A 16,260-nucleotide genomic window follows, 5' to 3' on the forward strand; every position below is an offset into this window, starting at 1 on the left:
GTGAGCTTTGTCTTTCGTTTCCAGTACCCTTGCATTTCTACCAGTGTGTAACACTATTGGCCCACAGAACAGGCAGTCTGTAAAAGCATTTTGTCTAGCTATCTATGGGGTCCGAGTCGATACCGCAAAGGTTTGCGGAAAACATCATTACAAAATGAATTTCGCCACATTAGGTGGGAATCTGGGACGTGCAAGGATTTCTAACTGTCAACTTGTGTTCGCGCAGCTGCCGTTGAAGGGTTGAAATTTTTCATTTCCTCTTATTCCTGTATTTGAGCTTCCTGGAATATGACATTAAGGCGAAGACCCATTGATTCGTGCTGTTTTATTTTGTGACGCAAGACATTGCGTGCATTTCTCGGAACCACGCTACCTAACTACAAAAATAGTGTTACAATTTTGTCACAGACTGATCAAAAGAAAAACCTTTGACTTGAATAAGCAGGGTGCTTGACAACGACAAACACGTCATGTTTGTAAGAACCGTCCGTGACGTTATTCACTTAGCAACTTTGGCCTCCTAAATGATAGTCTTACTTAGCGACACGACGACGCCATTTAAATTGTTGACAGCTACCTAAAATTGCGAAGCCTGCTGCGGGTCTCCTCTCTTGAAATTATTTTGCCATTCTATAAAAATTCAGCAGTTACGTAGGCAAAACGTAACATGCCTCCACTGTACCCTAACAACGCTTAACAAATCATGTACTCCTTCTGGTAGTTTTAACAAAATTTTTTACAACCATTTTTCATTTTGAGAGAATCTAGCCTTTAATCACCTACTTTTCTACGAGATCGTACTTCAAACAAGGCGATATCAACCTAACATTAAATTCATTACAACCATTACCTAAAAAGCTAAAAAATAGTCTGTGAATTCGTTTCGAATTTCACACAGTCGCACTTGACAAATCCCAGCTCTTTTGAGCAGGTTACATAAAGGTTTCCTATAGCATTTTATTTTCATGGGTCATAAAAAGAACTATATCCAATGCATGTGCAAGCAAGTTTTCATCGTTCACTCTGCCAGTAAAATGTTACTGCCTAGTAAAAGTCGGGTGTACGTTTCGTCTCCGAAGTGTCAAATTCAGAGAGTGCCTGGATGGGCGACTCTTGTTTTACTTTCTCTGCACGCTGTAATTGTGGCACGCGGTCATCCTTCTCGAGGTTAACCAGCGGTTTCTTCTCCGGTGCACGCATACGCCAGGTGAGACTGGAGCCCTAGATTCCGTGAAGGGAAAAGTTAAATGTTACCGAAAACAAGGTTTCAAAAAAATGGTATAGGTGACTTCAAATTCAAATTATTGTATTCCCGAGGTCAAAAAGCTTGTTGCAAATAACAAAGTACCATTTGAATTAAAAGCCTTAACGATATATCTAACTACACAACGAAACCCTCGCCTAAAGTTTCCTTATCGATTACATCTGAAAAAAGTGATAGCCACACTGTTAAATAATTAGTTGAATTTCTCTCTTACCCTTGCATCTCCTGACTTGTGCTGTAAACCAGAAAGGAAACGTATAAATTTATGTGACATCAAAAGATAAATTCAAGTAATAAAACATTGATGAAATGTTCATTTAATTATGTGGTTGACCTAACTCTCAACAAACACAAGCTCAACTAGACAAAGAGATGTGATGAGAAGTAAAAGAGCGATAGCCATACCTTGGTGTTAGCAACATACGAGGCCTTCACTGTAGAAATGACAGCGTTCATTAGATTTTTGGCCGCTGTGATGAGAGAAGTAGCACTGTCCAACTGAAAAGAAAATAATAGTGATGAGACCAGATGGAAAACGTATGCCTGCTCTTTTAAAGTTTTTAATTTGGAATTCGAGTTGATGTTCCCCACATTTCACAATCCTATTGGGTTTATTCTTTCGTCAGAAGTAAAGTACAATTTTTAAGGACCTTCCACGAAAAAAAACGCAACGCATTTGAACGTCGCTTCTTTAGCTTAACACCCGATGAAGGCAAAAGTTTCCCACCCCCCACCCCAAAAAAAAAATTTGCTGTGAAATAACAATGATTCAAATGGAGATTAGAAGTTATCATGTTACTGAGGAGCAGTGATGAAGACGAACTTACCCCGGACACTACAAGTTCACCACTGATCATCTGTACGTCAGCTTTCACTCGGGCTGTGATGGTCAGCTGATGGGAATACAGTGCAATGCGCTGTATGTACGCTAACAGATCGTTCTTTGAACTTGAATCAGGACACTAATAAAAATTTAAGTAGAAGTTGGTATATTAACCAAATGAAGAAACGCAACAATTTCAAAAATCAAAACCCTGTTCTAGGATTTCAGTCAGTTCAGAAGAGTGAAAATATCGAGCGAGAGAAACATAGCCTGTTCCTTCCGAATGCAATTTTCCCCCACTTCACTTGTCTCCACTGAGTCAGAGTCTAACACAAACTAAACTCACCAAAGAGCTTAGAACCTCTAATCCACACAACAAAATTAGAGCGCTTTTTTAAAGAGCATTTTGGGCCCAGAAATCTATTTCAGCCGCTGCCAAAACATGTTGATCAATAATGCCTCCTTGAGTTAAGAATTTACCTTCTGTGCAATTTCGGTAGCTTTTTCATTCATCTTTCTTCCAGCTTTGGCAATTCTCTGAAGAATGAAGAACGAATAGAATAATCATCGATGGTCAATTAACACTGAAATTCACCCAAAACACTGTTCCTTACCTTAGCAGCATCAATCACATCCATCGTAGTTTTCAGCGGTCCTGTTCCCCTGAAGTCAAAATGACAACAACAAAATTAATGAAAATTTCACAATTTCATGGCTTATTGACGACAGTTCTGTTTCCAATAAAAACGGGGCCTGAGTTAGAGGTGTTATCAGAAGCATAATGACATGATCGCAACAACCAGCATAATATTGATATCGTCCGTGACTCCGTTGCTAAACCCGTAACTTCCTTGAGTGACCAAGACAGATTTTCTCCTCACATATATCAGACAGACAAGTTATGAAAATAAAGATAAATATTGATTAGGGAATTATTAGTTGATCCAATACCAAAATTCTCCGATCTAACATAATGAGAATTGTATAGCAGACAGACTTTGAGGGTAGTGCCATACTCGGAAGCCTCGGAACCAGCATTACAATGGATAAATTTGCAACTACGACGATCTTGGTTGCACAGGAGAATTTGCAAAATCGGATGAACACTAACACGTTACGAATTCCTCACGACTCCAACTCCGTCGATCTTGCGGCTCCGCTTACGAATCCACCTTCCAATGTTCAATACCTCGTGAGCGCTCCAACGACCTCGTCTCCAACTTCATTTCCGTCTCAAACTCAGTCACTAGCAAAAACCAGTAAAAAAACGTACTCTACCTTGTGAAGTCGGACATTTCCATCATCATCATGCACATCTTCTTCGCCAGGATAATAATATCATTTCCACTTTCGTCCCATTTGGTCAACTCTCTTTCCAGCTTTTTCTTCTCTAGTTTCAGTCCCTCAGCCAGCTGTTCAATCTTAGCTCTTTCTTCTGCCGGCAGAGCTCTCATAAGGGACTGGAGACAAGATCAGAAATAACCAAGAATTAATGTTGCAAACTCAAGAAGACGATTATGTGACGTGTGTAGGAACTGAATACGTAAGACGGATTTTTTGGATTTAATTCCTGCAGATCTTCTGGAGTATCCACGAAAAAACAAAACAAAGTTATAATCTACGTGGGAGAAAAAAAGTGAAATATCATGAATGTAAGTGACGTTTCTTTCCTAGACAATGTTCTTCTGCTTAAAGAGAAAGTCGAAAAAATTAGATTCAAAGGAAATTTCGGTACACTCGGACCGCAAAAATTTGCCCCGATACCGTCATCCTTCTTAATTACACTACCACACAGCTTTCAAGCTACAAAACTTCCTCCTTCGCGAATGTATTTTTGCTTTAGTCATACGACACGCAACGCGCGACGCGCGAAACTCGACACGCGAAACACTCCCTTGCCTACGGTAAATGAAAGAAAACAAACAGTGGTATCTCCTACCCTTGCACTCCTCTTTGATATACTCTTATCCTTTTCCCATTCGTCAGTGTCATCAAACTCAGACCGTGCCTCATAATCAGAAACTGCTCCCTCAAATTCGTAATCAGACACTGGTTCGTACTCAGACTCCGCAGCTGTCATGGCGCCTATGGACAATCCAAGAACAACAAAGTAAATATCTCACTAATCTCGTGTTATAGAATAGTAAATATCCCATTCAACCCACGACATCTTACTTATTTCCTCCTCTGCTGATGGACTCGTCAGCATTTCTTCGATAACTGCAGGTCCCTGGTACCGCGGTTGGCTTACATTTTTTGCCCATTTAACTTGCTCGGGCCCTGTGTACCCCACGAAGGCCCAAGAGCCATGGAACCCAGGATGAACATTGCCTGTGGCACCTATCTCATAAAGAGCCTCCTTTGCGTCATTCACAGAAGTACCTGTTGAATCAAGTGAGAAAAACCATGAGAGTTAATGTTTGTAACTGGAAAAAGTAAAGTCAAAACTATGACGGTATTTAAGAAACAAAACACCTATCGATTTAAGGCACAAGTAATAAATGGCAACAACAGAGATGACTTTCTCTGCGATAATTTTAAATTCAATAGTCGGACGCCTAAAATTCCCTTTAGACAATCAAATTACAGGTATAACCGTCAAATTAGTGCTTCCTATAACCAATCACGTTCAAGAACGGTGACACAGTTTTGAACAATCGTTTGCCTGAACGTCATACTTGGTAATCACTGATTTGTGTGAAGATGCCACAAAGGTGCCCATAGATGCAACAAACCATACTCACCAGTGGTTCCCTGAGTACCAATCAGCACTATCCTCTCCTGAGGAAGCTGTTGTAAGAACTTGGCCATCTTTGCCCCCTCCCCTTTAGACGGATCTGCTGTGTCAAAGTTAGCCGCCATGATAAAGTTTCTGTCACTGTCCAGTATGACAATATTGTGTCCTCGCTGCATGGGCGATCTCTCGATGCCATTAACTTTGATTGATGTTCGGCCTGTTCCCTTTGGATCATCTTCTCCGGTAGCGACGATCGCAACACGAACCATTCCTGAAACAACGCAGCAATAGACGTTACACGGGTGTCACTTTTTATCACTGTTAATAAAATTACCAATACAAATGAGACTTGTTTCAAAAATAGTTCAATGAACCAAAAGACTTCCGGTGTTCTGATGGAAAAGAGATTTCCACTACAACACGCCCCAGCATTGGCCCTATCTCACCAAAGAGTATTCCGTAGCTCAATGGTGCAACATCGGAGGTCTGAGGTTAGAATCTTTCGGGGGACTCAGATTTTTTCTTTGTCCGACCTTCGTAACATGAAACACAACACCTTCCTATACTATTACAGTCTTGTACTGAATACTACTAGGTGTTAGGATATCATGTTAGTGAGCCCGTAGTCCATCTCTTCTAAAGCTTGTCCTAGACTGTGCTGCATGAAAAGACTAGCAGTATTACTAATAATGTGAGAATCAAAGCAATTACTGTAAGAGTTCTGAACCAAAAACAAAACAACATGCCATTCTGTGATCCACTATGACTCTCACTTAAGAGGTACACACACCTACTAACAATCCAAAAAGTCGAAAAATGGCTATCAGCAGCAAAACGAAAAATATTAACAAATCAAGACAACGAACCTTTCTGTGCAGCTGGAGTAGGAATGAGTTGCGCCACAATTGCCGGTCCATGGTACCTGGGTCGCACCTCAGCTTTGGTGTAAAATCTTGGTGCGGGTCCAGTACAGCCAGAGAAGGCGTAAGATCCATGAAACCCAGGGTCAAATGGTCCCTCTGCTCCAAGACGCTCCAGCGCTGGTGCTGCGGCGGCCACATTATTACCTAAAGATCAAACCAAGTAAAGCAATTTTCAATTCAGTGTCAAAAGTAAAGCATGGCTTCGCCCTCCTTCGTCATGTGATTGGTCTGAAGACCCAACACCACCCTTCCCACCGATTAGAATAAAAAAAAAACCTAGTTGCGACTTGGCGTTTCGTCGCCCTTCAGGAAACTTGCCTGTTTTCATTTTCCAGTCACATTGAAGCCTTACAATATTTCCATCAGTTTTACTTGTCGAATGCTTTTATTACTTTGGTTTTGGTTCATCACAGTGTATCCAATAAATTTTGGAGCCGCAAGAGGCAACACATTTATCTTCTATCCCTTGCGTATGTAACAACTGTGTAGCTTATTTCATGTTAACATAACGCTGACGCGAACTTTGCATTTTTAATGAAATTTTCTCTCAAACGCTTGGTAGCAAGTTAAGAAAAAATAGCAGGCGCTTCGTTATCTAATCAGGATATCGAGACGATTGTAAAGCGCCATGACCAGGCCGATCGACCTCAAGAACTGTTCTCTTCGTTTTTAACCCTTACCCTGCTCTCGGCTTGTCAGCTCCTGTGTGGCCACAAGAACAACATGATCCTCAGGAAGTTGGTTCAAAAACTGTCCCATAGCCGGGCCTTCCCCTGCATTGGTGTTAAAATTTCTGACTGCGTACACGTCACCAATCGGATCAAGTACAACAACATTGTGCCCAGGCTTCCTGGGGCAATGTTCCACACCGTTCACCTTGATAGACGACACACCCATTCCCCCTTCATCTTCACCTCCCTCCGATCGCACTTCAAATTGTAATTTACCTAGAATGAAAAACAGAAATTGGGCAAACTTTTAAGTAAGCATTTAAAATAACATTGGTTTTTCTCTGCATTTTCCTGCAAAACTGGCGCCATCTTTCAACCAATCAGAAGCCAAATGATAATCAATAGGGACTTGGTCACCCGCGTTTTCCCGCGCTTCATGCAGTTTGCTTGTCTTTAATGTGATTTCTAAAAGGCTCCTTTCATATTTTCCTTGGTGCCTTTTGTGTAACTTTTTAATTACAATCATATTCAAGAATAGATTGAAGAGAATATGGTTTCACAGTATCGTGCATCATGGAACTCCTCACTGAACACTCTTGGCATGTGCGAGTTTTATCTTTTCTCTGAATAATCAATCACTTTGTTCTGTCAACATACCACTCGCTTTGAGTTGTTCATAGGCAGCTTGCTCTCTGGCACGAGCCTGTGCCTCGGCAAACAGCACAGCAGCTGCATCCTCCATTTCCACTTCTTCACCAGGACCACCTCGTCTCTACGAAGACAAAAATAACAAAATGCAGATGTGAGTCAATGTCTCTCTCGCGATCATAACAGTGTATGTATCAAACATATATCCCGTAATTCATCACTTTAAAGCCCTCCCCTCCCCCTCCCCCAAACAATGTTACATGAAAATTAGTGAGCATTTTGTTCACAGCAGCACCAGGCAACATAGGAAAGTGGAAGGGGGGGGGGGGGGGAATGAGGGCGGTTACAGACGACGCTTGCCACTCACTATAGCATCTTTGCAATTAATCTTTTCTTATTTTCTATTCATCGTTATTTCGTTGATTACTTCTGACTCGCGGAACGGATCGGCCAGGAAATGAGAAACTGGCCGCAGGAAAGAAAGCTAATGGAAATGAAACTAAAGATGGATAAAGATGGGTGTAATAAAATGAACTTACCCTTCCAGCGAGAACAGCCTTCCTGATGTCTCTTATACCTTCATACACCTAAAATAATAACATGAGTATTACCCTGGTATTTAAACATTTACTTTATTGTTCAATTAACATATCCTGGACGTAAACCTCAGAATAGCCCGGCGTCAATTTTTTAATCGCGTTTTTCGGGCGAACGGAAGAAAACGCTTGAGGCTAGTCACGCTCATTAGAAGGGGCGCGAAAACATGATCGATCATATTTTTCCCACTCTTCCGCTCTACCAATTGACTCACCCCGCGCGCTTTCCTCGCACTGGCATCGTGTTTGCCTGTGCACGCCGGGACGAACGCAAAAAACATATCAAACAAGCTGATTCTGGTTTAAACGACCACGGCTTTTCCAACAATTTTAGAAAGGCTTGGTTTCGAGTTCATGTAAAAGCGATATTTCCAAATTGTGTTTGTTGGCAAGCTTTCCTCTGATAAATTACTACGGTCATTTTCCGAGACTTACCCATTTATAACTACTGCATTGAACGTTAAGCTTTAACTTACCAGTTTAGAGGCATCAATAAACTGAGCCTCATCCACCTCTCCGTGTGGATCTTTAGCCAGTGTGTTTACAGATCTCTCAACATTCTGAGCGAAGTGTGGAATCACTGAAAAGGAACATACAGAAGCATGTGTTGTCAGACTCTTAATGAAAGATCCAGAGGAAACACCTACACTGTAGTTCTGTTTCCCTGGGAGTATCACTGTTTCCCGCAAAGAATTCAAGGGTAAATCGAATTTAAAAGGAAAACAGAACATAGTTGTACTTTGTCTTGCCATGAAGGATATTAAGGGATTTAATTTCTTTGAGAATTTTCTTGAATCATTTTCGTCGGACGGAATCTATAAGAGCTTGTCATTATTCAATTCGAGCAAATGCTTCACGCTTCTTTTTTTAACATGAATAAAAAATTGCATCGTAATTTCTATTAGTTAAGATTTGTTTACTCAAGCCATACATGTAACTACAGTACGTCGATGCCCTGGTCATTTTGGAGTACTCGCTTTTAAAAATACTTTTCATAAATCACAAGCTAGAGTTCTTACCTTCATTCCTCATGTACATGACTGCTCTCATCACATTATCAGTGTATGGCCCTTGTTGGTAGTTCTCCATTTCTGCAGTGACTACATCCTCGAGTCTTGCTGTGCGTCCACGTATCTGTCCAGCAGTCCTGTCCACATTCTCGGGATCTCTCTCTTGCAGAGCCTGGACACATTTGTTCACATCTTCCAAGACATGAGCCTCTGATGGATCACAAAAAAGAACACCCTTTACACCCTAACATCAATGTCCAGATTCTCCATAGTTTTACCCTTCTCTATAATTATACCGTATTTCCTTTGTTACTGACCTTTATCAGAGGGAGAATTTGATTTTCTTGACCTTAATGTGTGATTCTGTATTCTAAAACCAAATTATCTTAACTACAAGTAATTTACGAGGTTTGCAGCTGTTGGGGGGGGGGGGGAATTAACGATCAGATCTTGTGAGTTGAAAGAGCTAAACAACACTGCACACTTATTCCAGTAAGGGGTCTCTTTGAGGGATAAAACTGGTGATAGCATTCAAAATTATTTCATTATCATAAATTCAATCATCATTTATTATTGATGAAGATGGTTGTCACAAACTTCCTTCCACCTCCACTCCTAAACTCATGAAATGCACTTACCTGTAGTAGCTAAAAAGTCTTCAATTCCTGTAATGTCATCAACAGCCTCAGTGAGAACCTGCAATTGCTGTTCCCAGGCCTCTTTAAACACATCCATATTTTCTCGAGCCACCTTACTATGAGGACGGGCAGCAAGTGTTCGAGCAGCGTTAATTACCTACAATCCATACATAAATACACATAATAAATGACCAACTGCAAAGTTACTGCTTCAAATCTAAGTACAGAACAAGAATTGAGGCAAATTTTCCAAACTATACTTTTGAATAGTAGAGGTACAATACATAAAGTTTTTGGAGCATACTTTTTCCATTAAAACTTTGATCCTTAATTACAATCTCATTGTTTATGCAAAGCTGATCCTTACCTGAGGACACAAGTTCTGCAATCTCTTGGCTGCTAGTCTCACCATCTTTACCTTCTCAGGATTCACTGACATTGAACAGGCAAGATTTGCCACCTGAAGAATCATGAAGAGCAAAAATTGTTTTGAAACAGATGAAATAATGTCAGGTTACTATGTAATCCTCTTCGATAGAGATTCAGATGAAAATTAATCTATCCCTTCATCACCATGGATTCACTGCTTTGGGTTTTCTACTAGGTTCATATATCTGTCCTCTTAATTTGTTTTCCTGTATGGTAATGTATGAAAGGATGTATGAAAGGATGCATGTAAGGATGAGACTGAACAGTAACAAATATGCACAATGTACACTGTTGAACCAAATAAATAAACTAATTAAAATGAAAAATCACCTCTTCAAGTTTTGCAGCATGGTCTGTAAATAACTTGGCACATTCTTCTACTTCTTTCTCATTCCCAGCTTGAGCTGCTTCAATCATCATGATCAGAGGCATTGTGGTCTCCAAGAAAGAATCAGAAACATGATCCACAACTGCACGGCGCAACTAGAAAACAAAATCAAGAAATATTAGTGACTTTCCTTTAAAGTAACAGCCCACATTCTGGCCAAGCACTGGTTGATTCAAATGGACTTGCAGATCCAGTCTGCAGCAGTAAAAGGAATGGAGTTACATGTAAGTAGACTTGCTTTAAAAGATGTCAGTGATTAAGCATCTACAAGATGGAACTGAAAAGGCAGGATTCAGACTGATGTATGAAAGGAGGAGGGCTAGTTTCACAATGCTAGAACTAGGGAATCTGGGTAGGTCAACACCCTAACCTCCTAGCATTCATCCCAGATTTTGATGACAGGTGTTTTCAAAAGCCTGCCAAAATCACTCTTAAGGGGAAAAATAAAATATCAAAAGCTGCCATATTCATGAATTATTTTACCTGGCCTCTCAGCTCCCTGGTTCGGTTACACATCCTTTCCAAGGCTTGGTCTAGAGACCCTCCAGGAGCAGCCTTCTTCTTTCCTGTGGCCTAAACACCCAAGAAAGGAAAACAAAATGTCAAAAGACTGTGACAAAGACTTAATTTCCACAAATACCAGATTCTGCAAAAACATCCCTATACCACAGCCTTGGCACTGAACAAGTCAGTCTAAATTTTAATCATTAACAACCTAACATCAGTATGCACAGTCTCCACTGTTCTCTACAACTTTGTACGGTACTGAAAAGGCAAATTTGCTGAATAATCCACAGCTTCTAAAGTTGATGATAACTCCTTATTCTTACGACTAAACAATTGATTCACCAGTGATACTGTAAGGAGAATTATGGGTCAACAGCTGGAGTATTAAAGCAGGTTTTAGATTGGACCACTGTCCTCAAAAAGTCCTATCAATTTATGATACGTGTTGTGTTATCTGCATGAGTAATATGGAGTTCTTACATGATTCATATACTCTGACAGTAGATCCTGGAGAGCTTGCCGCACACCATTACAGCTTGCTATAATCTTGTCCCGTGTATCATCTCTTGTTGACATTGAGTCAGCTAACTGTGCTGCTCCACTGATGATGCTTTCAAGACGCTGCTCCAATGTGGGACGGGTGCGCTTTTCAGAGTATGAAGTTGGATCCATGTTGATCTGGGACTGAAATACAAAGAAACATGCACAGTTTAAGCTGTACTACATGACTGGATACTTTGAAAATAAAAAAGGAAGCTCATCCTAATAACTAGGTATTATGACACAATTTAATTAATCACATGAATGTGATAAGATGGAATAGCTTTAGGTTATATTGGATAAGTATTCCTCTCAACATGTTCTATAAGTATCACTCAGCTAAGCACATAATGCAACATGATGTTAAAATGCTTCTGCATAACTTTTGTATCAAAATGTCCCTCACTGCCATACCCAGTAATGGAAGGAGTGGCAATGCTGTGTGGTGACAGGTGCTCACTTTGAAATCTGGGGGTTCCAAGGTAAGCTATGAATTGTGCCTTTAACTTATAAACAGATTTATCCATGGTTGTCCCATGTTCAATTCCCCTGTGGCAGCTCAAAAGTAGTCCACTAGTTTGCCAAAAACAGCTGAGACTGTAACCAGTTAATACTAGATATTCACTTATTTCCTTGCTTAGGCCTTACAGTGTCTGACTCAGTAAATTTCCAAACAGGTGCTAATTGCTTGATATTAGAAAAATTTGATAAAATTTGTTTTTCTTCGCAATCTACTCACATCAAAGTCATCCAAAGCTGTTGCCAATGCCCCTGGAGTCTCATATGGGTGAGGTCCACCTGAGCCAGTAGCCTGTGTTGCCCCTGAAATGGCATTCACTGCTTCAGACATTTGCTTCATCACAAAATCCCTGTTGGCTTTTGCAGAATCCACTTCAGGATGACGTACATAGGCCTAAAAGAAGCACAAAGGTCAGCACAATGCTAAAAAAAGTTCTCAATTGAAAAGTTTTATGAGACACCCAGGTACTTAAGTTTTGCAGAACTTACATGTCTCTAGGTGGGGGAGGTTTCCTGTATGTGTATGTAATTTGCAGACATCCAACATTCATTGAAAGCAATACAAACCTAGAATTGTCTTTCAGTCATTGACAGATTTTAAAATAAGTCCCTAACGAAAATCGTGCAAATCTCCAGCTGTGTAGTCTCTGATCAAGGGGAGCTTTAAGCCCTTAATAATTAATTGAATGGTTTCTATTTCTTTTAACTGTTAAGTACAACTAAAAAATAACTGCTAAAATACAGCTGTAGATTTGCAAAAGGTCAAGTAGAACTTGCCTAATAAACACTGATACAGCTGCAGACAATGATTTAAAGGAATTTACCTTGGAGGAGGACAGCAGCATTTTACTTGACTCTTTAAGAGTAGCCCTAGCAGCAGCCATGTCATCTTTCCTATGTGGATCTTTTAAGTCCTGAATATTTCAAGGAAACAAAAGTTGAATCATTAAATGGTGAATTCAGTGTCAGTTTAAACTGTCTGACCAAGAGGTCACAGAACCAAGAAACCTCTAGAAAACAATACTAAGATCACTTACTGCTTGTCTCTTGCCAGAAAGTTTTGCCAAGTCCATCAAGTCATTCCCAAGATTCTTAAAAGAATTCAACAAGTCTGCAGTGTTACTAGCTTTTTCTAATTCCTTTAGTCTCTTCTCCACCTAACCAAAGTAAACAACAAAAATGATTCAAAAATTAACTTATGAAACAACTACAAAATTAGATTAACACCTAATGAGAGGGGATTATATTTGTGTCAACAATTTTTTGTGACTCCTGAATCAGATCCATAACTGCTGACACATAGGATCTTCTGTTGGTCAAAGATGCTGATGCAGAGTATTTTGAACCACAAGGCAAAACTTCTAACCACTTGAAGAACACTTCTAACAATGATTTTGAATAACATGCAAAAAGTGGAACTAATAGCCATCGAAATTCATATGGAAGGTGAGGATGGAAGAATCTTAATATCTCAGAGGGGAGAAAGAAGAAGGGGATGTTGGTATTACTGTTAGTATTAAATCAAAATGTTTTACTGACCAGTTTCAGTGAGGCAAGGAGGCGATACACATCTGCCATGTCAGCAACACACAACAACCTTGTAACAGAGGACAATAGTGCCCGAGCAGCCCTGACCATTGAAGCTCTTTTGGCTGACGAACATGGATCATCTGCAAATTCTTTGGCTGCAATTCGCATTGAATCACCTGAAAAGCAAGATGAAAACCTTTAACTCTTGACAAATCTACTTGCAGTTACATATAAGAATTGTAAATTAAGAATTTTAACTAAGTACTGTATATAGCTAGCTGCTGGTAATTATTGCCAACCTTGTGGCTACTAGGATGTTATATAAATTTTCTGTTTAGTTACTGACAGCAATTATTTATATGTCCAATCTCCAATTATCCTACACTTAAGGAAAAGTTGTGTCTAAGTAAAATGAAAACTAATAGAGAAATAATAAGGTCATGTTCACCCAGTAAGACAACATATTTTCAGCAACATTTATCCCTTAAAAATGTAAGGACTACCAAGGCATACAGATGATGTTGATAGACAAAACATAGCTTAATGATTAAAATACCATGCAGACATATTGAAAGACAAGATCAAATCTTTATACTTAAGAAGATCAGACCTTCTTTGGCTTCTTATTCAACTGCCTTAAAGAAGTTTAAAAAACAATTTAATGGCAATTCCACTGATAAAATCCAACTACCCAGGCCATACCTGCCCCACGACAGTCCTTGCATGCTGCTAACATTTCTTCTCTGATTTCAGGAAACTCTTGAGCAATTTCCTCCCCTGTTTTATAAGCCGAGCTGTAGCATCTTCAATGTCTTGGGCAAGCTTATGGGCATTCTTAGATTTTCCAAGTTTGCTACCCTTTTTCTTTGGATGATTAACCAGGGTTGTTACCTGCAAACAAGAACATGGTTGATCACTGTTATGAAAAGGTCTTGTTTACACATATACCCTGACAGAGATTTACTAGTTTTCCAGGAAAGATGCATCTTACATGAATTGATGATAGAGACATAAAAAGGGCTCTTTACCTTCAGAATTCAAGCATTTACAATATTATTAGATAAGAAAATGCCATCACATGCAATTCCTTTCTATTTTAGGGCTTGTTTAAGATTAAAATTTTTGGTGGTGGAAGCTGGTTGAAAATTTTTAGGGAAACTTAACTCTCTTTACAGCACTTGAGACATGGAGATCATTGCTGTGTTAGTGGCACAAATTGCTGTCCTTTTGAAAGACCGCATAACAAATTTTTGGGGCACCATTAACTTTGGTCCAAGGAAATAACTTTCTTTTTCTATCTACTGTGAGGTTTGGTTTGTCATGATCTCTTATATCAAAATAATGTCATGACAAAATATAACAGGGGAAAAAATTGTGGATACACACTGACATGTTCAACTACAGTTGTGGAGTCACTGTGCATGCACTTACAAAACTTTTCAGTAAAGTTATTATCAGTTGACAACATGAAACATTCCAAGATCAGAGAGGCAACATTTAACCCCATGCAGGGTAGTAATTTCTTTATAATTACAGGAACGAAAGGTAACTCATCCTTGACAACCTTGATAGCTGTCATATTATGAAAGGCGGCACCGAAGCAATTACTGTAACTCACTTGATAGAACCTACACTTGACGTTTAACAAGTGACAGTCCTGGACTCAAAACCAAACGAGGCGAAGAGACTTCCATAGATTATTTACACAAATACGCGGTTGATAATATTTTTGGTTGCCATTTTAGGAAAGGAAAATGGCCGCACCCTCGTTTATCGCTGAATTCTTAGTAACGAGACACCGGTAAATCGCCGGTTTAAATAGCTGAAAATTTCCTTATCAACGGTTTACAACATTGATTTTAAGGATTCGCTAACAGCACGGACGCAAAACACCCGGTGGTCTTACGTACATCCAATGACAATCCGTAATTTGTTGCTAAAATTCGTTCAGTTTTAAGCTAAACGATGGCCCAGTGAACAGAAGGGAAGAGTTAAGTAAACGTTGATAATATTTTGACTCTGTTCACCTGGAATTAAGTGTAGAAGATCTTACCGCCAAAATGGAGATTATACAGGGTTTTCACAGAGTTCTAGGTAAGATAAAAAACTTGAATTTTGCTCTTAAAGCTAATTTACATGTTAAAGTAAAAACACTCAAGCTGCAGCAAGAACAGTACGGAATATTTCATCGTTCGACGAGACGCCAATTTGATCGAGGAGAAAAAACTTGGATACATGGACGCTCTCCGCTCTTCGCAACTGGACAGAATGTTTTTCTTGAGCCATCACTAAGAAACCGTGTTGAGACATCGTTTGATATTTCAGAAAATAACTCCACTAAAAATCGAGGTAAGCTGGATAACTCAACAGCACAAAATTTACCTGGTGAACAAGTGGCTCGAGGGTCTTCTCGACTGAATGCGTCCGAATTTCTAGAGTTTTTGGATCCCATTTCATTTTACTCTTCTCCACTTTTATGTCGCCGGTCACCGAAGTCGTCCCTCGACTCATGGTTGCATAAAAACGTCCTGAAACGTCAACAGGACACCAGCCACAATCACTAAATTTGGAAGTGCGTTTGAAATATTTCTCGCCAAGCTACAAAACGGATATGCGGATTATTTTTATCACGTGACTAGGTTGGAATGCTACGCCTAAAATTATTTTGAGGAAGGGAGGGCTAGGCAAAATTACCAGATGAATGGATGAAGAGCTTATTCTATCTTCACTGAACAAATCATTAAATTTATCGTATGAAACTGTAATGAAGACGTTCGTGAGACCAGATAAATCACATTTGTTGGTTTTTTCGTTGCGGCAAAACTAATTTTTTTTTTGGTTACATGAGAGAAGGGGGTGCGTTTTGCCAATAAAAAGCGTTTCGAATAACACATTTTTAGATTAAATTTTAGATTAAATTTTCTCTCCTATTGATCGGCCGCAAGTTTAAAAGGTACGAAAAAAACCGTTGAAATAAGGTTTTTTGTAAAGCCAACCATGGGGTTTAGAAAACAAATAAGGCCAAGAAAAAAAAATT

The 16,260-nt window shown here is 39.6% G+C and overlaps 1 protein-coding gene across 1 annotated transcript; it reads right to left on the bottom strand.

The window, feature by feature from the left end:
• Nucleotides 1–306: 306 nt before the first annotated feature.
• Nucleotides 307–15,839, bottom strand: LOC131769061 (catenin alpha-2-like). The gene is given in 28 exon segments (XM_059084797.2): nucleotides 307–1,221; nucleotides 1,479–1,499; nucleotides 1,670–1,762; nucleotides 2,092–2,226; nucleotides 2,568–2,624; nucleotides 2,702–2,750; nucleotides 3,366–3,547; nucleotides 4,027–4,172; nucleotides 4,263–4,469; nucleotides 4,832–5,095; nucleotides 5,691–5,891; nucleotides 6,428–6,694; nucleotides 7,076–7,190; nucleotides 7,606–7,653; nucleotides 8,139–8,242; nucleotides 8,682–8,882; nucleotides 9,311–9,467; nucleotides 9,678–9,770; nucleotides 10,070–10,222; nucleotides 10,611–10,700; nucleotides 11,115–11,318; nucleotides 11,914–12,087; nucleotides 12,518–12,607; nucleotides 12,731–12,850; nucleotides 13,233–13,399; nucleotides 13,926–14,003; nucleotides 14,006–14,114; nucleotides 15,606–15,839. Coding segments are annotated over 28 exon segments (3,831 nt in total). The 5' UTR covers nucleotides 15,735–15,839; the 3' UTR covers nucleotides 307–1,044.
• Between the last annotated feature and the right edge of the window lie 421 nt (nucleotides 15,840–16,260).

The sequence above is a fragment of the Pocillopora verrucosa genome, chromosome 1 (genome assembly GCF_036669915.1).
Source record: "Pocillopora verrucosa isolate sample1 chromosome 1, ASM3666991v2, whole genome shotgun sequence".
Lineage (NCBI taxonomy): Eukaryota > Metazoa > Cnidaria > Anthozoa > Scleractinia > Pocilloporidae > Pocillopora > Pocillopora verrucosa.